General features: G+C 39.6%; 1 protein-coding gene and 1 long non-coding RNA gene across 4 annotated transcripts in view; one reads left to right on the top strand and one right to left on the bottom strand.

The window, feature by feature from the left end:
- The window catches only part of LOC107313224 (uncharacterized), a 61,479-nt gene that overhangs the window by 4,685 nt on the left and 29,852 nt on the right, over positions 1–26,942 (top strand). The gene's annotated exons all lie outside the window — the stretch shown is intronic.
- Positions 1,337–26,942, bottom strand: HSPA4L (heat shock protein family A (Hsp70) member 4 like). The gene is made up of 19 exons (XM_015861303.3): positions 26,703–26,942; positions 23,290–23,347; positions 21,704–21,844; positions 20,767–20,889; positions 19,748–19,847; positions 17,918–18,051; positions 17,460–17,704; positions 17,297–17,373; positions 15,913–16,064; positions 15,311–15,417; positions 14,802–14,935; positions 13,507–13,709; positions 11,202–11,303; positions 10,533–10,670; positions 9,537–9,662; positions 8,809–8,916; positions 7,590–7,709; positions 6,808–6,969; positions 1,337–6,393 (listed from the first exon to the last, which is right to left on the bottom strand). Exons 1-19 carry the CDS (start codon positions 26,807–26,809, stop codon positions 6,199–6,201), a joined length of 2,532 nt encoding a protein of 843 aa, XP_015716789.2. The 5' UTR covers positions 26,810–26,942; the 3' UTR covers positions 1,337–6,198.

Below are 26,942 nucleotides of genomic sequence, written 5' to 3'. Positions count from 1 at the left end.
GCCAGTGAACATAAGGATGTAATTTATGCTTTTGTCCAGTTATTGATGAAGGCTTTAGGTCAGCATGTTAAGACAAATGATGTTTATCAGCACATATTTGGGGGCAAGCAGATCACTGTGGCATTTTTTTCTGTCACAGTGTCAAAGGAAAGCAAGACATAGTAGTTACCAAAGGATTTGTTATAGTACCACAATGATACATATTTATAGAATCAGCTTCTCTTGTATGAACTAAGGTAGCTTGTCTTAACCTATCAGGACAATTTAGTAAATTAGACTGTGGCTCTATTTCCCTACAAGCAAAACTAAATGCAAATACCATTTTTTCTGTGATTTAGAATTGTAAGGAAGTTATAGAAAAAAACCTACCCTAGTCCTCCCTTGAATGTCCTAAGGTTGATTTTTACATTCTTAAATCAAAAAACAATTTCTGGTAAATCCTGATTTATCAGAAACCAGCTGAGTTAGCACATTTTCTTCCCTTGTCATTAAGCACATGGATTTAATTTTTAGATTGTAACTTCATAAACCCTCATTATACATATATTGCATGCATGTTGACATTCATGTTTGTTTCATTTGTTGCTAAAGAAGCACCTTTGTCTACTCCTAAGTCCCTAACCTTGCTGGTAAGATGAACAATACCATTGAAATATTCTATTAGGTTATTTCTTGACTTCTGCTCCAAGTGTGTAAAACCCAGAGGAAACGGGGTAAGTTTTTGATTAAAACATATTCAGGATGATAAAGATGTTGAATCATGGTGTGTCTTCATAGAATTACACAAGGTACGCAGGTATCCTACAGTCATAGCAGTCTGGCAGAACATAAAGGAACTGCACCACTGAGGCACGCAGCAAGGAGCTCCTGCCTCCTTCATGACTTAACTGCTTGCTTTACGGCTGTGCTTCAGGGTCTTCTCAGAGAACCACCAATGCCTGAAGCCATTGACTTTCCCAAGCAGTTCAAAGGACTTTTTCAAAAGCTGGAGTAAGTCATTCAGTGAAAGAGGAATTAATTTACATTTGGCAATTTGTACTTTTCCAAATGCACAAATGTGACTTCAGAGGTGAAAATGACCACATTTTCCTAGAGTCAGAGCAGTAGAACCTTTGGGCTTCAATTTGGGGAACTTTGTCCGCAGACATGAGTCTGCAGCAGCTGGGATTGAGAGAAGCATGAGAGAAACCCTGTCAGCAAATTCAGACAGAGCAAGGCAGAAATGCCTGTTGTTTCTTACCTGTGGTCTTTTGGACAAACATGCATTAAATGCATCCATTAAATCAGCAAAGCTGCTTTTAAGAACACTGATGGAAAAATTAGGTCTCAGTGGTCATTTATGTTTCAAGTAGCGTTTTATATATTTATTATCATTATACACAACCTTGACAATCTATATTGCCATTCAAAAATAAATTGAGTATTGTCAATTTGCACATGATCTGTCACTAATCAGGATCCCATTTACATACATAGTAAACATTTTGCATACTTAACACTGCCTTTATTTCTAACATCCCCATCTCTTCCCCCCCATCCTGTGGAAATATGTTCCAAATATGTAAACAAACTTTTCCCACTATGCAACATTCAGTAACTAACTCCTTTTCAACTAACTTAATTAAACCATTTGAGCACTTTATGAGGGTGGCTGGTGGGCATTAACCGCATTTTATTTAAATTACTCCTCATGTATCACACTGCAGTGATTTCTGCTTTTCACTTTCATGTGTTTTCCTCTCATAAGGAAGACAGAAAATGGCGTTTAACAACTGTCATGTAAATTTTATGAGCCAATTCCTGCTGTAGCACCAACAGTCCCATTCAATTGCGTTCACTTGTTGCTTACATGTATGGTAGCTGGTTGATATCCTCAAGGTCAACTGGAGTGAACTAAGTGTGCACATAGGAGTCAGCTAGCACGCAATTTCTAGTGTGTCAGGAATTTTTATTTCCACTCCAAATACTATAATGGAGTTGAAATGAAAATTTACAAGGCTGTCAATGGCTTTTATTAAGCAATGCATTTTTTTCCTACCTCTGTTTTCTGATGCGCCAAAGGCTAAAAAAAAGGTAGAATAATGAGAATGGTAGTGAAACAGTATTCTTTCATCCAGTTTCAAGAAAACTTGTAGATAGCAGCAGGTAACGTAAGCGTTTAGTATTTCTAGCAACTATATTGATTCACCACTCAAGTTTGGTCATCTAGAGTTCAGTTCCAGTGGGCCTCTGTATCAGCCCACTGAAGCACTGCCATGTAGTAACGCAACAATCAAAGCCGTTTTGGAGGATGAGGGTCATGCTGAAGCTTCTATACAGGAACTGCACTGAACTTCTCTTCCTATAACAAGGAAGGTACTCCAAACCAGAAAATGCAGTGTACCTGGAACATGGTTTTGTGGTTCTGAGAACTGGTGTCAGGTAATCACACTGAATGGACAACCAGAGTACTAAGCTGTTAACTTCTTAGTAATACCTATGCCAACAAAGACCTAGGAAAAAAGTCTCTATTTCTTAGCCCGTTCCCTAACATTATGCTTAAGCATAATCCTCACAGGAAAAAAAGAAAAAAACCAAAAAACATTTTCATATGGAATATTTGAGAAAACATTAACAGGAAGAAGCTATAGCAGAAATAGGAGCTCAACATATTGAGATGTTTCAAAAAATGAAATAATTTCAAATTCTGCGGATATAAAGGCAACTGACAGTTTGTATGCTTAGATTTAACAGCTTTCACTATTAAGTAGAACAAACAAAACCTTTGTACTATGCCCTGAAAGCAAGGTCAGCAAAGGTACCGTCTGAATGGCACCAGGCACACTGCATGGTGTCAGTGTAGACCTGTTCACCTCAGAAGGAACAGGTCAGTAACAGCAGCTGCCCCCCAGTGCTGCCCCTCCAGACAGGGCACAAGCCTGTGAAGCCCCAGCTCCAACTTGCATTACATGTTTCACCCAAAGGGCTTGCAGGATTTCAGCCCCAACTGCCTACTGATGTTTTATAAGCATGTTCCAAAGGCAGCATTTAAATAGTAAGACGAGGGCACTATCAAATGGTAAGGGAGAGGATTCTTCATTCAAATTCAGACATCCACAGCCAAATCAGTAACTAAACAAGGAAGACAGGTGTACCATATTAAAACTCCTTTGTCAGATTAAAAAGAAGATATAAAAGCTTAAGTGATGGCAAAAAAAAACTGCTACACATGCAAACAAAGCCATGAAGCAGTTTTAAAATAGTTACTAGCAAGTCTGTGTGTTAAAGCAATGTTAAAGCTGTTTGTTAAGCAAGGACATTAATGCTCAAGCAGGGATAAGAACTGGTGCTTGTTAAAGAGGAAAGGTCATCCTAGAAAAACACAAGGAAATAGTTCTGCTCTTTAATAACTGATTTTTATATAAGTTGAAGACTTTTTTTTTCCTCCACTCAAAAAAAAAAATCTATTGCCATTACGGTGCTGCTTCCTGTTTTTTTTGTTTGTTTTGTTATGAGATGGAGGGAACACTTTCAAACATTAGATGTATGTTTTCTCAAAAGATTAATAGGTATGAAAAAAGATGTAAGCAATAAATAGCTGTTACAAGACACAAGATAACACACTATTGTCAGTCACCACAGTTGTGTTACATTGGAAGATATTCATTCTGGAGCCGCCAGGGAGGCCACAAGGTAACTCACTTGAGTCCAGCATGCAAAACCTCTTGTTCAAGTTGTGTATGGTTCTAGTAGTACAGAATCCTATGGGTTCTAGCAGTAGCGAATCCTATGTTTGAGTTCTGGTGAAGTTTTTCTCTTCATAACGGATTACAGATTAACAAGTCACATGTTAACATGCTAATTTTACCTTCACTGTAGTATGAACAAGTTTGCTCTTACAAATGGGATTTGTAACACATACTTTGTGACCAGCAGCCAGTTGCTACCTGCTGAGTGCAGGCAGCTCTCCACAGGGATCTAGAGACAGAGCAGATACATGGCGAAAACCTTCACTATTTTATTAATAAAACTTTAGTAAGACTCTTTACTATGCCTGCTTTTAAGCTTAACACAATAAGCAGCTGTAGAATTACTCTGTCCTTCATGTTTAAAGAAGGTTTCCACCACCTATAATACTGTATTGAACATCTAACCATCAAGAGCATAATAAAGATTTTTTTCTTACATATGACATTTCCATCTCCAGTTCTTGAAGAGCTCGCACGGAAGATTCCCACTGTCTAAGCTCTTCACCTGCCAGGTATCAGCAGGTCTACTTGACAAAACAATCTTCAGATGGGTTTTAGAAAGCCAGTACTTAAGAATGCTAGTCATTACTGTGGAAAAGCCATTAAGATATTCATGTTAAAGCCTACAGGACCAAAGTTTGCCCAGTCACATACTGACTTACACTAGGGACAACTGGCACCGAAGTACATTCACCACTCTGGTGCCAAACGTGTGAATTACATCAGAGGAAATCAAGACTGAGATTGCAGAGCAGCTACAGTTCAACACCATTCCATTTTTGTTCAAAGGCTTCCAATATGTAAACAGTGTTAGGGGAGCTGTTTATGTGTCAGTCACTTGTGTCACTCATGAAGGTACGACTCTAGCACTCGAGTTAGTTTAGTAGCTGTATATGATGCTTCCTTTTTCTGTGATGATGGTGCCAAGTACCTCTCACCTCTATCAGCCACAGACTGAGCCAGAGGCCACAGCAGGAACAGTGGTGAAATATCAAGGGCATGGTGGAAAATAAAACGGCTGCCAGAACTGCAAGCAAGAGCACGACCTTTGCTTGCTTACAGCAGCAGCGAGGTTATGTGATGCCTTAACAGTTACATCTGTTTCTGCAACAAAGTTCGAGTCACTGAAGTGTTACACTGCAACTCATCCCAGTCAATTATGCTAACTTGGCTAAAAACCATTTTCCATAAAGTAGCGCATTTCTATTCTGGTAACAGAGTTGTTCCAAGCAAAAGAAAACTGGCTTGTTTTAACAAGTGCTACAGTACCACTGTGACTGGCTTGAAACATTCAGTATATATGAATGTACACTGGATCTTGATGACGTCCAAGACAGATCAAAGAAACTAGTGACTCAGCTGTATAATACATAATAGACACTTCCATTAGATCAAGTAAATGAGCAAGGATAACTGATAAGCTATGCAAATTCATCAAGTAGATTTTTATCCTTAGAGTAGTAATATCCAGTTTGCATACTCTTCTGTTTAGATCCTTGATCAAAAGGATCAAAATGCCAAGTACCATGGCTTAAATAAGCGCTTAGTATTTTTTCAAGTTTGCAATAGACAGCATTTAAGCAACCTCAACATTAGGCCAAAATCCAGCTCACACAGCACAATTTCTGCTGTTTCTCATCCCCAGCATGATATGCAATCAAGATGTAGATTTCATTCAAAACAAACCAAGTGGAAAGGGTAACATGTGCAGCAAGACATTTTCAAGGGAAAGCTATGCAGGTCCTTGTATATTCTACCACTTGATACTATTATCATTAGCATCATCCTATAAGCACAGTCCATTTATGTACAGCAATGTGCAATGAGACCATTCACTTAATTTCAGCAAATGGCAGAGCCATTATGCTGGTATTTTCTAACTAAGATTATTAGTGGTATGGGAATCTAAAAAAATGTTTATGCTTGTATTAGTTTATATGAAGGAGACCATACAGTTGTCATGGTACATCAACAAGATGGACTAGTATGCCAACTAACCTCTATTTTAATATTTAAATTATAACAATACAATAACTAGAAAAGGTCAGTGCTTCAAGTGACAAGTGTTGCCACTTCAATTCCAATATTTTTCCAAAATAAAGATGCAATCAGATCTACACTTGAGCATCAGTAGTGCAATACAGTATCCTTTCCTGAATAAAGGAGCTGAGGTTTATCCACAATAAAAGCTTTAAATAAGGTAGATTGTTGCCATTTATATATCAATTCTGTATGTTTTGATATAAAATATATTGGGAAAGCTTAAACTGACTTATACAATCTACATTTGGCTAAAGCTCCACATAAGCAGCATCAGTGGAAACAAACATCAGAGGTGTACTTAATATGAAACACTTCCAAAACTACTCAGCAACAAATGACAGAAGGTTGGCTAAGAATAACTGAACATCTGAGGTGTGTACCAAAAGAATGGACCCTGTGCACTATTTAAGTAACAGAAATGCAATATTTAGTCCACTTCCATTTCTCCAGATGGTTTGGTCTGCTGAGAATTGTCCTTCGCTGGATCAGGTCCTGTTTCAGTACTGCTCTGTCCATTCACTGGTCCATTGTGTTCACCATTAGCTTTTGACTGCCCATCATTGGGAGGTTCTATCTTCGGTTTGGGCTTGTATATAATAGGATTACAGAAGCTATCCAACTCCTAGTTAAAAGTGAGAGAACAAGTTATTTGGTGGCACAGCAACTGCATTAAACTAGAACGTCTCAAATTTCTTTTAGGTTTGTAACTATCAATACTACTGTTTTCAAGGACTAGACTTCTATCAAATCTAGAAGCTTAAAAGAAAAAAGTTTCTGATTTGTTTAAGTCCTACGGGAATTGGTTTTCTAGCAAAACTAGAGCTTAACTCCAGATGCTTTTAAAGAGCTACTCAAAGGTACTCCTGTAAAGTGAAGAGCTAGGGCTGAATGCTGATAAAACTGCTGCTGCTGCCCCTGTATCTTAGAGCTTTACCATCTTCTTCAGATATGCTATTCTAGCTCAATACAGATAGCAGAATCTTATCAAGAAAAGCTTACTAGACTGCAACACATATGAAAACTTTTATTTTTTTACCTTTGATTTTGACATTATTTCTGCCACTTTGACAATGGGATCTTGAGTTAGACTTAGTTTGTTCTGTGCATTCATTTTGGTGTTCAACCAGTTCATAGCCTCACTAATGTATTTTTCAACTTTTTCCATCTCAGCAGGATCTAGGTGATCATATTTTTCATCCTAGGGAGAAAGATGTTTTTGATCAATTACTACACTCTCCTCGATCAATTAGGAGTCTAATGGACACAACTGATTAACATTACTATAACCCACTAGAAATCAGTTATTTAAACAAACGTTCGGTATGAAGAATAGCCATTGAACAAAATGCAGGAAATTTTAAGGTAATTGGAATTTTGTTCTTAAATGCACACTGCTTAAACACAGACTGGTAATGAACTTGCATGAGAACAAACAGACTCACCTGAGTAACTAACCCCAACATACAACATTTTGGGTTACAGAAACAAGATATATATATAGATAACACCAAGGTAGGCATTTCAGAAAAGTGCTACAAGTCACCATAAAGAACACAACTGTTTAAATCACACTCACAAAGAAACTTCAAGAACAGTTTTAAAAGTTCTCAGGACTGTAAGCACAAGTCATCTTAAAGTGGCTTAAAACTTAAATCCTGGGGGATTTTTTTCTTATATATATATAAGATATATATATATATATGTGTGTATATATATATATATATATATATATATATATATATATATATATATATATATATATATCCTATAGTCAAATTCAAACACACACAGATCATCCCCTAAATAATACGCTTCTACCTTATTTTTGTACGCTTCTACTGCTTTCATAAGGAGCTGAATCTTCTTCCCCAGTTCATTTAAAACTTTTGGTCTCTCCTCATGTTCCATGTACCTTTCCTGAATAGGCTGTCCAAATTTCTGGAAACATAAAACCAAGTGAGATATCGCAACTAATTCATTTTCCCAGAAATAAAGATCTTGACATAACACAAGCTTGGTTTACTTTAGTCAAAGAATAAAAATGGAATCATAAGCAGCATGGCTTTTCCCTCCTTCTCACACCCATTCAAAAGCTCAACCTTTGCACTCCATGTAGCACAGTGCCACCATCAACAAAAAGACCCAGAAGTTGAAATAAAGGATTAGTGCTCTGCCCTTTCTCGGCTCAGGATTTTGCAGTTATTTTTAGCAAAATGAGCACTTGGAAGAGAAACAAGACAATCTGCAGGGATGGTTTAAATTTTAAAACTGTAACTTTTTTGACTTTTTTTTATCTCTTGTCTGATCTTCCCCTTCTCATGCATAATGGCATCCAGGCACGATGACAGTTGCTCTTATTAATGTTTCCACCAATTACCCCTCCCACAAGAAGAACATCACTTGAGAGGAAACAGTTGGAACTAAAGCTAGAGACATAGCCTCGAACAACCAAACAGCCATTCATCATAATTTACACTTGCCCACAAGATTATTAAAATTTCAAAGTACTTATGGTGGTTTTTTTGGTCACTACAAATTAAACAATACAGTGGAAGCTACTGTTAAAGCATTCCTTAACCTTTGTCATTTGGTATTAGACCAAAACTTCTGCTTCATGATATAGCTACTGAAGACCATTGTAAACAGGAAAACTAGAGTCATCTATTTTCAGGCATGGTTTTGAATACCTGGGAGAACAGTCGAATACTTAAAAGCCTCTTTCAGCAAGAATTACAAAAAATTCACACAGTGATTAATTTTACTGTTCATCACTAGACACTGCCCACAACTGACCATTTTCATATCAGAAGGACAACTGACGTAACAGCATTCCTAGTTCTACATATTACAATCACACAATTAAGTACCATCCAGATACAACCTGGACGTCCATACTTTGAAGTTACTGGATTTATCAAGTTCACACATAGGCAGGCACATACACATTTCTCATTAGTAGATATTTATTTACACCAGCCATGTCATGTGCATATACACTACTACCCTTCCCCTCTTTCTAAAGAGCTTAAAGCCTTACTCTTAGTTCCTGAAGTTTATCCATGTAGACTTGCTTTGGCTGGTCCTCTCCATCTTCATAAAGCCAGTTTTCTGTGTCTTCCAACATCAAGGTCAGCTTGTTTGTATCCTATGAAACAAGTCAGAGATGCTGTCAATTAGCAAAGAACAAAACGTGCTGTTGGGTAACCAGGTAATTCATGGAGTAGACTTTAAAACCACTGCTGCTGAAGGGCTGTTTCAGCAAGTTGTTGCCTGTGTACCAGACACTTCCACATACAGCTGTTAGAATCTATTATAGAAGCATTCTTTCAATTTTGCTTTTGCAAAAGCCACAAGCGTACAGTTTTCTCTTTTACTTGGGCTTCAGCAACACACCAGGTTCACTATACTTTTAAGAGGGGAAGGAACCATATTTTTCAATAAATAAAATGCAGATAATAAAACAGGGCTTTAGGCACTCATTTTTCTGCTTATTTTCTTCTTCCTACCCAGTCATGCTCATCGGTATCTGTCACCATTTTGTCTACATACGGAATCCTTTCTTGACACTGAGAAAGTTCTCAGACAGTACAGAATTCATGGCCCTTGCAATTCAAATACCAGGCTGATGCATAGTTATCTTTATTTCTGAAGTTAATTCATTTCACATTCTGAGACAATAGACTCCTGCAGCCCCCACAGACACCACTCAAAGCTCTTGTTAGAAAAATTACTTTCCAACAGCTGAAACACACAGGTGAGACTTACTTCTTCAGTGATGAACTTCTCAAAGACTCCACACAGTTTGTCTCTGAAGTCATACACATATTCTTCAACAGCATTCTTAGCATCATTCCTTTCTTTCTCAAGTTTATCTTGCATCATCATTTTCCCCTAGGGTGGATGAAAGCTTAGTTAGAACTAAGAATTTCAGGTATCAAACTTGAGCATTACTCTTCCCAAACTGTAACAGAAAAAGGACCAAAACTTATTTAATTTTCACCTCTTTGTAACTTATTCTTACCTCAGGAAGAACTGAAATGGGGTGGGATGGGGGTGGGAATTATTCATATTCAGAAGGTGTTTGTCAAGTGCTTCAGCATAAATGGATCAGGTAGAAATTACAGTCTGACTATCACAAAAACCAGACATACTGACTGGTTTGGAAGTCATTCTGCTCTACAAAACTTATTTCCCATTTTAGTCTTTGCATTGACCATCTTTCAGAACGGACCTAAAATTGCTGTGATGTTTGCAATGGCAGATAACACCTGTCAAGATGTAGTAAAGCAAGGATTCTATGGAAAGCAAGCGCTCTAGAAGCAATACTTTCCATTACCTTTCCTGGTGATGAAGCACAGTAAGAGCAAAAACCTGATCTAGCCAGGCACACCGCCTTGGTAGAGCACAAAAAACAGTCTGCAAATGCTAATCCTGACCCATTCAGGATAGTCACTAATAATTAGCATTCCTATAACAGACTGTGCAGCCTTTACTCGAAAGCTTAGGAATTTCCTGCATAAGAAAGGCACTGATTGTTCACAGTAAGGACAGTCTGATCGATTACACTCAGATCTGGGTAATTACGCACTACTAGTAAAATTGATTTATTACACCAAGAAAAAAAGCACCAACTAAAAGTAAGCAAAATCCAAGTCCTTAATGAAGGCAAAGCCTTGAGAAGTTCTAAGGTAATGTTTATGGTTGTGCAAAGTAATTACTTATTGATGTTAATCTGAGTCATCACCTGTTCACGCTTCTTACCTCATTTTCTATATAACAATTGATAAGATCTTGTCCCAGTTGCCTATAGAGGCTTGCTTGGATAGGTAGGTCAATACTCTTAACTTTTGTTTTAGCCCTCGGCAGGCTTGGATGATCTTGCTTGTCTCCAGAAGAAGCCTGTAAAGTTTGCAATTGTAAGGAACTTCAAAGAATTAAAATATTGCTACAGTTATGCAAAAAAAGACAACAAACAGTAAGAGCTACAAATTAATTGTATGCAAATGAAGCACCAGTTATATACCTGCTATTCATAATCACTGTTTCTTTACTTTTGAACCAAACTGGTGGAATTTAATTTCTTCAAACAACATGAAGAGCTGTTTGGAAAACTTAGGAAAAACCTAAAGACACTGCATATTCTTCTCCAAGATTCTCAAGCTTCCCTAAATTTCACCTTTACTTCAAACCTATGTTAAATCAAGGAAACTTACTTCAAAAGTCTTAGCTTAGTACACTGAAAAGGCAAGTGCTAAGGTAAATTTCTATCTTAACCACTGCAGTGTAGCTTTGCTCTTCCAAATACAGTCCCTACGAATCACAACTAAGGAGATTAATGGAATGGAATTTGAGAATACAAGGCAGAAAAAAAAAACAACAACCCTCTAAGGGAAGCAACATTGCATTTCCTTGTCAATACTGAGTACAAACCTTTGTTTCAATTCCTGCGTTTTCGGTTTCCTCATCTGCTTGGCTCTGCTGTTCAGCTTGACTTTTCTGAACACCTTCATCTTGATCAATCTGCATTTTATCCTAGAGAAAGAGTTGCATAACAACGCACAGGTTTATGGTTCGATTTAAGACTGATGTCTATCAAAATACATCACAGACCACATGTGCTCAGTTCAGTCTCAACAAGTTCTTTTACTTAATCATTACTTCAACAGCCATTTTTATAATAAAGCTTCTATCTTTCTCAAATTAAACATATTCTATTTGGCCTGTCCCTCTTTAAATAATGATGATGTTGCTATCCACAGAATTATACTAAGCCTGGGGAATACTCCGTTTTAATTTCTAAATAAATACACACAAAATATATGCAAATAAAATTCTACAAGCACAACACCAACACAGGCAAGTAACTAAAGACTCTGTATGGAACAGCCAGAACATTGAACACATAACATTCCCCCAACCCTTAAACTTCCTAATCTAAAGCACAAGTTAGTAATTGTAATTTTTGCCTGCACCTGCCTCACAGAACCACAGAAATTAATTTCTGTGGTAGCCTTTTACAGCATGAGACCAATTGTATTTATTGGATACACTGCGTTTCACTTGAATTTAGTTCACTACGCCTCATTCTAGATTTGAGAGTCTTAGAAGACATCACTGTAATTATGAGAGCTGACCACTTGATTCAGCTCAAATTTCCAGATTCCCTGTTGTCACTGCAAAGACTTTTAATAACATCATAATAAATAAAAGTTTCACATTTTCAGAATGATTATTTGGAAATATCTGGAAATTCAAGGCATCAATAAATAGTGAGGAGATGGTGAGGAGTAGTCAAGATGTAACTGAAGTTGTCTTTGACTTCTCACAAGAAATTAAACTCATGGATTCATAAACCACATATGCATATAAAGCACTTTACTGTTAGTTTGGGGAAATATTAGAAATATTTGAAAGGTTTCAGACTCTAGCACTGGTGCATGTGTTGCAGGTTAGGTGCATTAGTTAGTATGGCCAAGTTTTAGTGATCAAAGTAGGAAGTAAATAGGCTACTTTTACCAAAGTTAAGCATTCTCATTTCAGAACAGAACAACATCCTTCTTTACTGTTCTTACTGTTCACACAAGAAAGGCAATAACTAGAAGGAACTACCTTGCCTACACAAACAGCTGGGGGTGAGGGGATGTGGGAAATACACACATACACTACAAACCTCATCCTCAGAGTCGAGGGTATCATCCTCAATAATGAAAGGTAATTGCTGACAAGCACCATTGTAAAACAGAAGATGTATTAGGATAAACGGAAGTAATACAAACCGACAAAGTCTGAGGATGGAAGTGGTTAGCCTTGTACTGAACACAGTGTACTTACTAAGATTAACAACCTCGACATGCAGTATGCCGATAACACAAAATGCCAGCTATGTCACTTCCAGGCAATTCACTTCTATGCAAATGTCAGATGCAAAGCACTTAACCGCTAGGTACTGACAGAGACCACTGCCAGTGCACCATACCCAGCCACAAAAGCACTCCCTGCCACCCAGCCCTCAGACCTACCTCATCAGTCTAAGAGCTGTACCTTGCAGCTCTCACCTATCTACCTCTAGCGTGCAAGACAACAGCAAGAAAAACAATCCTCCTTACACTGGGGTGGGAGAACTAACAGGCAGAATTCTGTGAGCAGGCACTTCTACAGCACTGCAGTGCTGACTAGCACTGATATAATGACAACTAAAACAGAAATTTCTCAGTATTAATGGCAACACTATCACACATGTATTTCCATTCACTTCCCCTCAAGGCTTTTAAGCCAGTTCATAAGAACTACATATAGAGAAGTACATTCAGTGCCCTGAGTGGAAGAAGGCTTATGAAAAAAAACCACCATCTGTTCTTTAATCAACAAAGATGTAGCACTTGGGAAAAAAGCCAAAAAAACCACACCTTTAGAATTCATTTGTCAGAACACATTAATTCTGTTGCCATTTGAGAGCAACACAGTAATACTAAGACTAGTGTAGGTACGCTAAAAAAAAAAGGAATAGAAGAAAATTTCCCCTTGGAATCTACTTGTTTTCACAGTCTTGTTTTCTTAGTGCAAGGTCACCAGTACCTTAATAACAAACAAACAAGCAGGCAAACATTATATAACTGAAGGAATAATGCAAGGGTGAAAAAGAGCATATAGCTTTTGGAAATTGCTATGATTTCACCTCCAATTATCATCTCTTGTTCGAATTACAAGGACTGCAGATATTTACATGTTTACATACCAGCTCATCCTCTCTGCCCTGATTCTTAATTGATGACTCAGTATCCATCGGTGCATCACTGTGATCTCCCTCAATGTTCTGCTTTTCTATTATAGAAGCATTAGCTACGCTGAAAAGGCCATGAATATTGACACGCACTTTAACTTTCACTTTGGAGTTGTCGCCATCATGCTGGGGACCAACATTTTGAATAGTGAAACGCCCTTAAGAAAAAACATCAGAAAATTTTAAAAAATAATAAAATAATAATGCAAGACCAACAAAACCACAACCTGAAGGTTAATTTAAATCACAATGTCATTCAAATAAATTTTACTTAAAAACTTTCTACTTAGTTTTCAGTTCTATGACAGAAACCGAAGCTAGACAAATTAAAAACAGGTATGTCACTTACAATTAAGTTGTACAGCCCCAGGACGATTTCACTAACATTGTATTAAGCATTAAACCTCTCTGCTGCCTTTTCTAACCATCACAGTAGAGAAACTATTCTGCGACTCACCTCAAACTGTTTATTTCATCCACTTAACTCAAACTTAGCATTGAAAAAAGTTAACAGAGAAAGGTTCTGGATTCAGCTACACTGATACAGTGGACATCTGGAGACTGAACAGCCCATTCATCAAGGCTTCTGGAAACAAGTTCGGTTCGTATTTTGAAAATTGCTCCAAGTTGAGCGAAAGTGTTGCGGACTGTGCACATACAAATAAGAATGCTCTGTCCTAAAGATGGGTATCTTGTAGACACCCAAAAAGGGAGTAACAAGTTTATACCTGACTTCTAGGTCAGCAAATAAAAGCACAAATTGGTTTTAAAGATGCTGAGGAGTCAATTACTAACTATGAGTGGAGTGGTATGAGCTACCAGGAAACGAACTCTGATCCTTTGGACTCATTCAGGAAACATCTACACAGTACATTCACAGATGAGCAGAAAGTGACACAAATACATATCTGGACAGATAAATAGCACTAACAGCTCCTTTGATGCAGTTACTTCAAAAAATCTGTGCTGGTGGATCCTGCCTCATTTTACAGAAGTAGGAAGAACCAGACAACACAGCACTAAACTCTAGTGACATTTTTGAAGAACAAAGAAAGTAAATCTTCTAGTAATTGCTATCATCTGACGTCGCTACAGTTTGAGCACTGCATCAAAGGCAAGCAGACTCTTCTGTGCTGTTCTACAGAACTGAGGCTTTACTATAACATAGGAAACATGGAAGAAAAACTCATTAGGGAAAACTTTTTCTTCCTTGTCGACAAAAGCTGTTTTTCTTATTTACATGTTCCTACCTATTCTGGAATCAGGATAAGGCACTTCATGCGGATGGGTGTAGAAAGCTTCCAGGTCAAAAGGCTCTTTCTTGTGAAAAGTAATTACTTTTGAGAACGGAGCAGCATGGTTCTTACTGAAGACTTCACATTCCCTACAGCAATAAATTATTATGTAAATGTAAACCACTGAGCATAAAGTAATGGATCATCAGGCTATGTTATGGATCAGCAGCCATGCTAAGTAAGCCACCAAATAACCTATTTACTTAAAGTTTTTGACCAGAACTGTGCATAAAAGTCCAGTAGGTCTCAAGATGGACTAAGCATATTATACCATTAAAATTAAGCAAGTTCACACAAATGTCTCTCAAATTAACTATTTTTCCAATTATTAAGCAGCAATTGGAAATCAAGAAGTAAAAGAGGCAGATGACAACTTCAAAGTCTGAAAGGCCTTCTCCACAACTCAAAGTTTTTCCTTATACGAACACCCCATCATACTTCTCAGTACGTATCATACAACTTACCCTGTTCCTTCTTCATAAGATGATTTCCATCTCAAAGTTATGGAATATGGAACAACATCAGTGATGGAAAATTCCCGCACTTTAAAAGCTGGGGAAAGAATTGCACACTAGAAAACAAAGATCAGAATTTTATTATATCCATGCAGAAAAATAAACAGCAATACAGCAATTAATTAATATCTAACTACATAGAGGTCACATGGAGGGTCCAGCTTCCCACAGCATTTTATAAACAGAAACTTCTTAGTCTTGGTAGATAATCAATTGAACTGACTTGGTAGATAATTGGACTGACTTTAATTAATTGAATGAACACAGTTTCCCCAGTCATTGTCAGTAAAGATACAATCCAATCTTAGAAATGACTCACACAGAAGTGAACCAGTAAATTTAGACAATCTAATTCAACAGGTCATTCCCTTTAATATGACAGTGACAAGTTACCAAATGTAATACAATCTTTTCTGATGTGGTCTGTCACCAGCTGATCAAACAAGCAAGAGCTCATCTTCTTCCATCCCACAATGCTATTTGGTTTTGATTAGTTACATTGCAGTAGTACATCACATGAAGCAAGCAATACTGAATTTCAATATCCATACCTGCAAGGCACAGCCTCTTGCAACAGCTTCATCAGCATTTAGTGTGGTGCTTATTTCTTTACAGAAAAAGTTAGAGATCTGTTCCTTCACTGCTGGAATTCTAGTAGCCCCACCGACTATTTCTATACCGTAGATATCTTCACGCTGAAGTTCTAGAAGAAAGAGTGCATGTTGCCTTTACTTATCATCAAGATACCGAAAAAAGCTGTCTTTGCAACAAAAACTAGACTGAGATCTCTTTATTAACTATACATTAATAACAAGCACTGATTAACTGATTAAATTGCCAACAAAATCTTTAAAACCAGATTTGCAGTGAAGCACCTTAAAATCTTTATCCCTCCTGCAGGCTAAAAAGTTTTCTGGTTGCACAGTCCTGGAAAATGCAGAAGCAAAGCATCAAATACAGCTCACATGGTGACAGCTGTTCTCCAAAGACACCTTGTCTATGTGTACCCTTTCCTTTCCAGTGGACATAACCCCAATTGTGGGATCGATTCCCTTGGCAGCCCTGTACTACCGCACAACACTTCTCATCCCTCCCAGACAAGAATAAAAGAAGGCCCAAATGTACCTCATCATATGTTTGGATTAATTTTAGTTGCCAATGAGAAAAGCAAAACCCTTGACTAAAACCATAAAATAGATAGTTAACTGTGCTTGTAAGTTAATTTTAATTCTGGATTCAAGATACAAGCATGAAGTGATCTCAGAATCTCAAACAGCTGTCAGTCCTTGTATGTTTATGCTCAGCAGTTATTCGAGTTCTTACTTCCAGCATTAGTTATCAAGCCAACTAAAAAAATAAGCGGAATATTTTCCTTTTTGTTGAAGATGCTAAAAATAGAGAAAAATCTTTTTCTAGGAAAGTCTATTTCTCTCCTTTACACCACACTAAACAAACAAATAAAAAGAAACTGTTACTTGCACATGCTTCAAATATTTTGAAAACAGACTGCCAAGTTCTTAGGTCAGTGAAGACTTATGTATCACATATGGAACAGGCTGGCCAGACAGTTGCTAAGTGTTCCAAGTACAGAATGCTGTTTTCCCCCATCCCCATCATTCCCCCCCCCCCCCCCTTTTTTTTTTCCTTAAAAAATACGTATGTATTTCCATGGCCCAACCTTTTCCATTACACAGGGTGAATGAAGGTCAATAAGTCAGGGTTGCATATGCATTTGTGCACTAAATGAGGCAGGAATGGGATTCATGCATACATGGCAAGCATATGAATGGAACTTACATTTAACTTTTCAGTACTTAGCTTTGCAATTCTAATGAATACAAAAATACATTAAAAAGATAATCATTAAAGAGATCTAGGATAACCACATTACTGATTACTTTCTAGAACCAAAGGTAGAATCCAAATCCTACTTACTAGCTTGTTCCATGGCTGCTCTTAGAGGAGGCTCCACACGGGACAGAAGGGCAGCACACAACTGCTCAAACTGAGCTCTGCCAGGGATAGGGAAAATGTTTCATATTACAAGACAGCTGAGATACCAGGTCTGATCACACTTCATGAAAATAATGCACTGTACCTGTTCATCTTACTGGAGACATCAAGGTCATTCATGAAGCACTCAATATTCAGTGGAAGGTCAGAAGCATTTGCACTCATAAGCTTCTTTAGTTTTTCACATTCCTGATACAATCTGAGCAGTGCTCGGGGATTCTCTTTTACATTCAGTTTGTATTTTGTCCTAAATTCTTCAGAGAAGTAGTCTACCAAAGCCTCGTCAAAATTCCTGCCACCTAAGAAAGGGTCGAAGGTAGTAGCTAAGACCTGCATGGAAGTGAAAAAACAAACAAACCAGAAAACAGGTTATCTAATAACATTTCTTTAGATACAAGATCAATTTCATATAGTCTTAAAAGTTCACATTCTTCAATAGTATTTTTCAATACTATTTGCTATAGATTTTTTTCCACATAAAAATATTTTTCATTAAATGCTTTGGGAATATGGTATTTTACTGCAAAGACTTAAAGAGATTACCTTCAGTTTTCCCTTGTTAAAAGCACAGATTGAAACCTGATACGCAGAATGCCCCATGTCTACAAAGACCACGTTCCTTGGCTTCTCTTCCAAGGCTGGCAGATCTTGCTTGTATATCCCATAGGCTAGTGCAACTGGAAAAGAACAACGTGAGGATGTCAAGGCAGAGCTGCATACAGATGTGAAGCATGCATTAAAAGCACTACAAGTAGAAATGTGCTAATTATACTTAAATGAAATACTTCCATTACTCTGCTCTGATAGAATATTTGGGCACAAAGAGACATGACTTTCAGGCTGTATGAGTTGCCTAATTCTGTATTGCCATTTGCTTGATGTATAGTTTTACTATTAGCTCGTGTTAATTCATAACTGCCATTCAACCACTCTGTGTCACCTCTTCCAACAGCAACTGCATGCTGCGTACTTCCAAAACACTACATTAGCATCATGACTTAAAATGTTTAGGATTTGATCAGGAAGGTTATTTTTTGCTACTGTCTAGCAGTTATTATTCTTATATAAAGAAAGCCATACCTGTAACTCTCCTTTGAGATTACTCTCAGTATTTTAGCTCAGTTCTGCACAACTCAGGTATGTTCAACAAGAAGCTTTCAAACTTGTTTAGGAAAAAACTAAGTCCTCAAAACCAGCATTTATATAGAAAGCTTGTTGAGATTTCATAGAAGAACTTATAGCAATAAAAATTACACGACTGGTTTAAACCGCTCCAACTTTAGATCCCATGACATGGGACATGTTTTAATACTCTGCCATTGAATTCATCAAAACCAGGCAAGGGCAGTGAAGAAGTTACTTCATAGAATTAACAGCTGTGCCAATGCTATGACTGACAGATTTGCAATAAGCTTCAACTGTCACTTTCCCACAGTCTTTATTCAATTTGACTATTTTGAAATGCCATAATCTAGGATTCTAAATATCATCAAATGATACAATCAAATGAGCCTTACGATAAAGCTCCATAAAAATGCAGTTTGTGTAGAGGCACCATTTAAACCACATGTGAGAAGTTAAACATGAAGGGTGTTTTACTGCACCCTCGTAAGATCCCCCTTAAATACAATTAAAAGGAAAAAAAAGCTTATGAGAAAAAACAAATTAACAACTTCCTCCTCACAATTCTGTGAGATTAATTTTTATTTCAGCACAGATAAGCTGGAAAGAAAAACCTGCTGCATTACTGTTTGATCAAGAATTGAAAAGGAGAACTTTATCTGCAGCTAACACAAGTTAGGAAGGGATATGGATGAGGTCATTTGGATGCACACAGCAGTGCAAACCCATGGAAAATACCACCCTTAGCACAAGACTCCACAACACCTCTCAGTTAAATAATGGATTTATCATAATCTTTCAGACAGAAAATATGCAGTTACATCCAATAATACAATGTTACAGTGCTACTTAATACAACAGTTGAGGATTTAGGTCAGGTGCATAACACTGCTGGATTGATTCTGAAGCTGGCTCAGGCTTTCCCAACCTACCAGCTGCTGCAGCACCATGGTACAGCAGAGGTAAGCACAGATAACCACTTCACAAGCAGGGGAGCTATTTAAGTGGCACCATATTGTGGCTACCAAACCCGAACTCTCCTCATGGCCCCTAAGCTTCACCATTACTGTTCCTTCCATTACTGTTGCTTCCAGTTCCCAAGCTGGATTGGGCAATACAAGCCTCGATAGCTTTTTCCCAAGCGCTTAGTTGTGTAACAGTAGTGTGTCACAGCCCTCACAGACTCAATCATTTGTTAAGAAGACATTTATACGCATTGTTGCTTTATTTCTGCGCACACAAGGACTTTACCTGCTGTAGTTTCATTCATTAGCTTCAGACAATTTAATCCTGCAATCTGAGCAGCTGCCATTACAGACCTTCTCTCCGTGTCAGTGAAAAAACTTGGTACCTGTTTCCAAGAAATAATTACATTAGATATAATATATAGGCTTCTAAGTCAAAAAAGTCTGATTTACCCACTAAACAAGCCCATAAATTTCAATACCACAAGAAACTGTTATAAACTAACCTCAGATTAATAAGGCAGTCTGAATAGAACAACCAAGTAATCCACTTTACTGCCTATTTTAATTAAAATTTCAAACCACGACAAAAGAAGTACGAGTAAAATTCAAACCTGTGTTTTAAACATGTATATTTAAGCACCAAAAAACTTCCATGAAGTTTTTATTGTTCTGATGAATCTCTGATCTTACAGTGTGAAAAGCAGACATCTAGGACTTCTGTATTAGAAACAAATCCTCTCTAAATCCTGCCTACGTTCCACTGCCCCTGCTCACCCCTGTGGCTGAGCAGCCTAGCAAAAAAGCCACCAAGCAGATGAGCCAAGTAAACAAGACCTTTTCAAACAGACATAGGTAATTCAGCTTTCTTAAATCTACATTATCTTCAAAGCAGTAAGTTCCAGGCAACTTTCAAATGCAATACAACCAAATGGCACTAAACTATATAACAAAGAAATTGACTGTACACTTGGAGTTCTTTGGGACTAGGAAAGAAATGCCTTTACATTAGAATATTTCTCATTTAGAGAAAGCAAGTTACGTTCCAGCAAACCAGCCCCTATCGGCTCACACAGTCTGTTTTCCTCAAAGCACACTCAAGTTTTCCATGTTCTCATGTACGTGTGCAGCAACATTATCAATTGGAAAAACATATAATAAGGGCCCAAGTTTTTGTCAGTGTGATTATACAACGTGATTTCTATTCACCACTTGCATCTCCTCAATGTCACATTATGGCATTATGGTACAAGCTCACCTGAAGTTATCCATGAGCAAAAATAGAGTAAATGGATGACAACTTACTGAAATAACACAGTCTGCCACTGGTTTCTTCAGAGCACTTTCTGAAGTCTCTTTAAGTTTGGCCAGTAACATTCCCGTAATTTGTTCTACTGCAAACAGCCTCTCTTCATCCAGGTATCTCACCTGAAAGACAAAATTGCAATGCTCTAACAAATCATCCCACTTTAAATGCTGTCAGTAACAATGGACAACACTTTTCACCAAGAAGTATTTTTGCCAGACAAGTAGGTATGCAAAGAGCTTTGCCCAAGATTAAAAACAAAGCAAAGGAGAAAAAACCTGAAATGTTACCTAAAAAAATAGCGTCAGAAGAACACATTTGACTTAAATAACAGAAAAATAATGAAGTCCTACAAAAAAATCAAGTATCTTCTCAGACATAGTGATCTCTTCTCTGAGACCTACATTCAGAGACTGAAGCCATAAAGTCTGAATGTTGAGAACAGCTTTAAATTTGGAAATAATTTAGAAATAAGTTGCTCAGATTCAATGTTGAGACAGAATTTCCCTGGTTTTCTGCAACTCGGCCTCCATGCAGCCATAAGAGAAACCAAGATACCATGAATAATCACACACTGTAATTACACCTGTTCTAAGGTAAACCTAGTAGGGTCTAAACTATTAATGAGACTACAGAGAGCTAATGAAGAGAAACCATAACAGACATCTCAGAGAAAAGCAGGGAAAAAGGCACTCTTCATCTCTTGAAAAGAGCAGGTTTATTGCACAGTTTTATTCAAAATGAATGAAAACGAAGCTTAATGTTTCTGGCTTTAGCAACTGTAATGATTTATAGGACATCTGCAAGGGAGATAATGCAATACTTCTTTATATTGTGTACACTAAGAGGCATAATTATATAGTATGCACCATGTGGCAAAGGCTTGAAGTGCCAGTCTCTAATGCAAGAGAGGCTCCACACGAAGTTCTAACTTACCTTTACTCCTACAGAGCCATTCGGCATCTTCTGAAGTTCATAAGGAAGTTTGGCCCTTTCAGCTTGTATGTAGGGATCTTCAAATGCTCTTCCATGCAGCTTTTTGAAGCCATGCAATGTATTTTTTACATTTGTAACGATCTGTGAAAGATATTCTCAGTTACCTCTTACATGCACAATACAGAAACCCATTCAGACGGTAACTCCTGTTATGTTGGGCTTAATGCATGTACTGAAGACACTTCAGTTTCTACATGTTTATTGCAAAACAGAGTGTGAAGAAAGAAGCACTCTCTTTAGATCTATGGTCTCCATTATAAAACCCAAGTTTTCTTTCTTTTCTTTTAATAGCCATTAACTTGCTGTTCCCTTTATTTTAAAGAAACTTTCTGACATTGGGTGCAAGATTTGATAGATTACAACTCAAAGCAGTTGCAGACTAAAGCAACAAATACAGCTATTACCGACATTCACTTTATATGAAGCTCCAATAACACTGCACTCCTCTTTTAAAATTATGCTCTAATGCAGATTCCATTTGGAAAGAAGATAAAGCCTCCCTACACCTATTGTTTTACGAGCATTTCCCCTGCATTACGTTAAGGAAAGATTTTTAGTCAGAAACACACACACGTAATATTTCATTAAGCTATCAAAAGAAGTTACTCCAGGGTAACCTATTTCAGCATATTAAACAATATTATTAAACCATATTAAACCTATTTCAGTTCATATTAAACAATCAGCTGAATAGCAGGAAACATTACTAGCAGGACACCTTCCCAACAGCAAGGTTCAGGGGCTAAGCTAACAGTGTCAAGTTTCTAGGAACAAAAGTTGTCACATCATCTGCCATGCACCGAATGCTACCAAGGGACTCGGTCACCTCCACTGCCACTGAGCAAAGCCGCTGTTCCATTTCCAGTTCCCTGCACTCCACTATGAGGAAGGCAGCCTCCTCCTTTCAGCTTGTTAACATGATGTCTGAGTGTAAAGAACGAGGGTCAAACCTCATCTGCTTTGGCTTTCTAGACTCACACTGCCTATTTTAAGCTTTCTAAGTATTTTCTTTCCAAAGCAATTCTTTGTTCCCCTAAGTTGCAAGTGAAGTTGCTGACAATTAGAGGAATTTATTTTCTAAGTTCTGTATTAAAACACTGAATTGCACAGATGTATTAATTTTACTTTATCAGCAAGAGTTAGCATCAATAGCAAGCTGTTCAACTGCTGTTTCAGCTCCTCAAAACCTGTCAGCACAGTTACACCTCCCATCCCCCATGTGGAGATGGCATTTGGAACTGTGCTCTCACTGTCACAAATGGTCAGGAAAAAAATCCCCTACTGGGTAAGATGTCCCACTTCTTCCCATTCTCTACTCTTAATGACAATGCGATTTGTAATAGAATAAAAAAATACTAGATTAAAAGAATACTGAAGCAGTGATATTGCAAAATGCACACTTGTAACAGACAACCTCATTTGCAATATCAAGTTTATTTCCTACTAATCTTTCTGTAGCTCAACAGGAAGCAAGTCAGGTAAGTAATAAGCTGTTGTTTCCCCCCTGCTCCCCTCCACCCATTTACCTGGCTCTTCGCTGCATTCCCAATGGCCCGCGTCTTGGATCCTAGAGATATACATGCTCTAAGTAAAAAAGAGACATAAAGAAATAGAGATTTAAAATAAAATGTTATAAACTATATCCATATTATTCTAAACAAAACACCAAAATCTACAGTGGAAGAATATGGTTGCGGTATTAACAGCATTACTGTATGAAACACCGGAACTTACTGTGGAATTCTGGCTATTTCACTCTCTGCAAATTAGTGCAGCAACCACAATTGCTTTCAGGGCATTTAGGGAATTCTTTACAAGCAGATGTATTCTATGGATTACATAATAAAGAATTAATAGTTAATTCTGGCTGACAGCTCAGAACCGAAGTAGTCTGGAACACTGAAAATGAAGCTTTGAACTTCACCAGGCAAGTTATCTTGAAACAAGAATCCTCAAGTCTGGCGGTACTACATTGACACCACAGGAGTAACTTCCAACGATCATTGTGAGACAGTAATTAAAAATAACAGGCAGGTCTGAGATAGCCAAGCTGCCCAACCCCACAACCCACGGGCACTCCCAGTGATTGCCAACTGAAGGCAGACGTCAGTCTTCATGGGTCTGGGAGCTCCTCAGCAGCCCGCAGCTCCATTCTTCTCCCAACCCCTTGGCCAGAGCTGCCTCAGCAGCACAGATACCCCCTAGTTATCTCCCCAACCGCCTTCCCTCCAATGTCAAGAGCAAGAAAACCTGCAAGAAACGTACGTAACAAGGCAACGTAACTTCACTTGGAGCCCCAGTGTATTTCCAAGTACTGCCAATGATCCTTGCTTTTATTTCCCACCCCCAATCACCAGCTCTGCTTGTATAGATTGGAAATAGGACTTGATTCCCATCCGGGAATGGATCTGCCTGAGGCCATTCATTAGTAACTAACAGCTACAATACAGACCCATAAGGTTTAAATTTCCCTGTTTGATGAATGCATAAAGGACAGCTCAGCAGACGACTTCCTGCCTCCTCCCCACCTTCACCACAATGAGGGCACCGCGGACGCTTGGATAACATCATCAGCCAACTTTTCTACTCTATATCCCACCACACTGAACACAGAACCTCCACCAGATGTAACCGCTGCTAATGGAAGCTGCCCTACATTTTAAATCATGTACTACCTTTTTGGTGCTGCTAAATGGCTTTCAATAACCCTAGCTTATTGATTGAGATTACAACTTGTTAGCACAATATTATGTGATCTCGGTGTGGCTGTGTGACTGTGCTGACTGGCAGCACTACCTGCTGACACCTCTACGCAGTGTGAAGCACCACGTTGGAAGCTGCTCAGCCCCAAAGCCTTGCTGCAGTGCCCTCGCCTTAGCTCCAGCACATGGGGATGGATGGCTTCCCCCTTGGCTGGGAGGCAGATGCTGAACAACAAAAGGTGCCCTCCTCACCTCCAAACACAGCAGCCCTGTCCGAGACAGCCCTTCAGGAAGCATCCTGGCTTCCTCTGAAGCAAGGATCTGAGCACGACAGGGACTGCTCTCATAGCAGCAGCTCTCCACACCGGGAGACTGCAGTCCTTTCCATGCTCTGTTCTGAAGAATGGCTTTAATGACAGCTTATGACTGTGCTAATTGCATGTGGCCTGAAAGAAGTAGTTATGAAAAATCATGAGCTATCAACAATCAACTTTCTGCACAGCACCACAGCGGGGAGATACAGCCACGTGCCCTGGGTTCAGCAGCCCGGGCTCACTGGAAACACGTGCAACTGACCTGCTGGAGTTCACCGGCTGGAAAAAGCCAGGTCTCAGTTAACACCAAACAGACACCAAGGCTGGAGCCACACTGAGCACTCTACATCCTCCTGACACAGCTTCACAACAGAACCTTTCCTTTCTGCGATGCTTATCCCAAAGCTTCCAAGATGCACATTTTATAAATGCCAACAACACTAAGCCTTAGACTATAGGAAACAGGTTCGATGTAAAGAATTGCCAGAACCTTTTAACCACCTGGGACACAGGATTCAGCATTTAAATAGTGCTGCATTGAAGTGTGACAATGCACTGGCTTCCAGAAACATACACTGCTTTTATCTAGATAGAAAGTATGCTCTGACACCACACTGCCAAGCCAGCACTGCACAGGTACCTGAATGTGCTCCAAAGCCAGGTCCAGCTATCCTTTTAGCCTCATCCAGAGAGCATAATGAGCCCCAGCAAGCACGTTCAGGACTGCCCTCTCTTTAGGGAGCTTAATGACACACTGTGAACAGGAGCATCCCAGCTTGTCCAGCACTGGTTCAGGTATTTTTACTGTGTGTTACACCAACACAACAAGTGCTGTTGCTTGGTAAATCTGGCATTAAGTGCCAAGTATTTGGGACACATCTCACCCATGATGGCTGTTAGTTAACCTCAGGTCTCTCGGTGATGTAAGCTCTCCTACAGGGACACACAGATAAAGCTCTCAGTTACTGCACTATGATCGATGAGATGCAAAGCAGAAAAGTTGGGATGGTTTTAAGTGTTATATCTGCTTGAAATAAGATCCGATTACTTCAATAAGCTTCTGTAATAGAAGTATTCTATTTTAAAGTTTGCTTTTAGAGCATTAGAAAGTAAGTTCTTTTCTATATTGTGCCTTCCATCAATGTGACAATTCAGAGAAAAAGAAGAAATCCAGCCGTATCTAACCACCGCCTCTATGTACGCGTGTTATCTCACTAGCTGCGCCTGAGCTCACTTTCACAGCCACTTCGCACAATCCTCGCAAGTGCAGTGACTCATAAATTAGTAACAAGGCGTTCAATACACAGAAACCTACACCAGGTCTGCTTGCCAGCACGCACGCCGAGCGGAGCGCAGCGCCTGAGGCAGGACGGGGCAGGGGGGTTCAGCGGCACAACTTCCAAAGCCGGCTCTCGGTCTGGGCGCCGCAGGAGCCGCCGGGGGATCTCGGCATCTCCCGTGTCTCTGCCCGCACACACACGCCGCGGCCGCAGGGAGGCACGCACGGCTCCGCGCTGCCCCCCGCCTCCAACACACGGCTGTGCCAGCCCCGACCGCCGCTTCGGAACGGAACGGTGGGACACAGCACGCGAGCGCAGAGCCATCGCAACGGAAACAAACAGAAGCCCGCGGTGCCGCACCGCACGGCGCGGTGCTCCAAGGACACGGACAAGTCACGGCGAGAGATGGGAGCACGGCGCCTCTCCCAGCCTCCCACCCGCACGCAGCCCCTCCTGCCGCCTCGGAACCGGCACCGCGCCGCTCCCGGAAGCCCGCGGCGGGGAGGGCAGGGCAGGGCAGGGCAGCAGCCGGCGCCGGGGAGCGGCCCCGCGGGACAGCCCGGCCCGCACCGCAGCCGCCTCGGGGAGCGCCGGGCCGGGGGAGAAGGGCAGCCGCGGGCCGAGGGAAGGCGGCGCTACTCACGGGGTGCAGCGGTCGCTGTACTCGTTAGCGATGGTCTCGATGCCGCCGCTCCGCGCCACGCCGATGTAGCAGTTGAGGAAGCCGAGGTCGATGCCGACCACAGACATGACTGCGCTGGGTGCTCCCCGCCGCCCTGCGACCGCCGCGCTGCGCTGCTGGGACCGGCCGCCGCCGCCTCTGTGCCACTGCGGAGCACCGGCCACCAACCGGCGCCTCCTCGCCTCTGCGCAGGCGCGCTGT

The sequence above is a fragment of the Coturnix japonica genome, chromosome 4, assembly GCF_054131305.1.
Source record: "Coturnix japonica strain WE chromosome 4, WE-NBRP24, whole genome shotgun sequence".
NCBI lineage: Eukaryota > Metazoa > Chordata > Aves > Galliformes > Phasianidae > Coturnix > Coturnix japonica.
Note: the sequence above shows the minus strand (reverse complement) of the source record. Positions and strands in the feature narration are given on the sequence as shown.

What these genes read in the sequence shown, in the direction of transcription:
- HSPA4L (XM_015861303.3), bottom strand. Translation starts at nt 26,809, where the DNA reads ATGTCTGTGGTCGGCATCGACCTCGGCTTCCTCAACTGCTACATCGGC. An exon ending in TACAGCGACCGCTGCACCCC is followed by an intron (nt 23,348 to 26,702) that starts GTGAGTAGCGCC and finishes TTTTTTACTTAG; the next exon opens with AGCATGTATATCTCTAGGAT. An exon ending in AATGAATGAAACTACAGCAG is followed by an intron (nt 18,052 to 19,747) that starts GTAAAGTCCTTG and finishes GTTCTTTTCCAG; the next exon opens with TTGCACTAGCCTATGGGATA.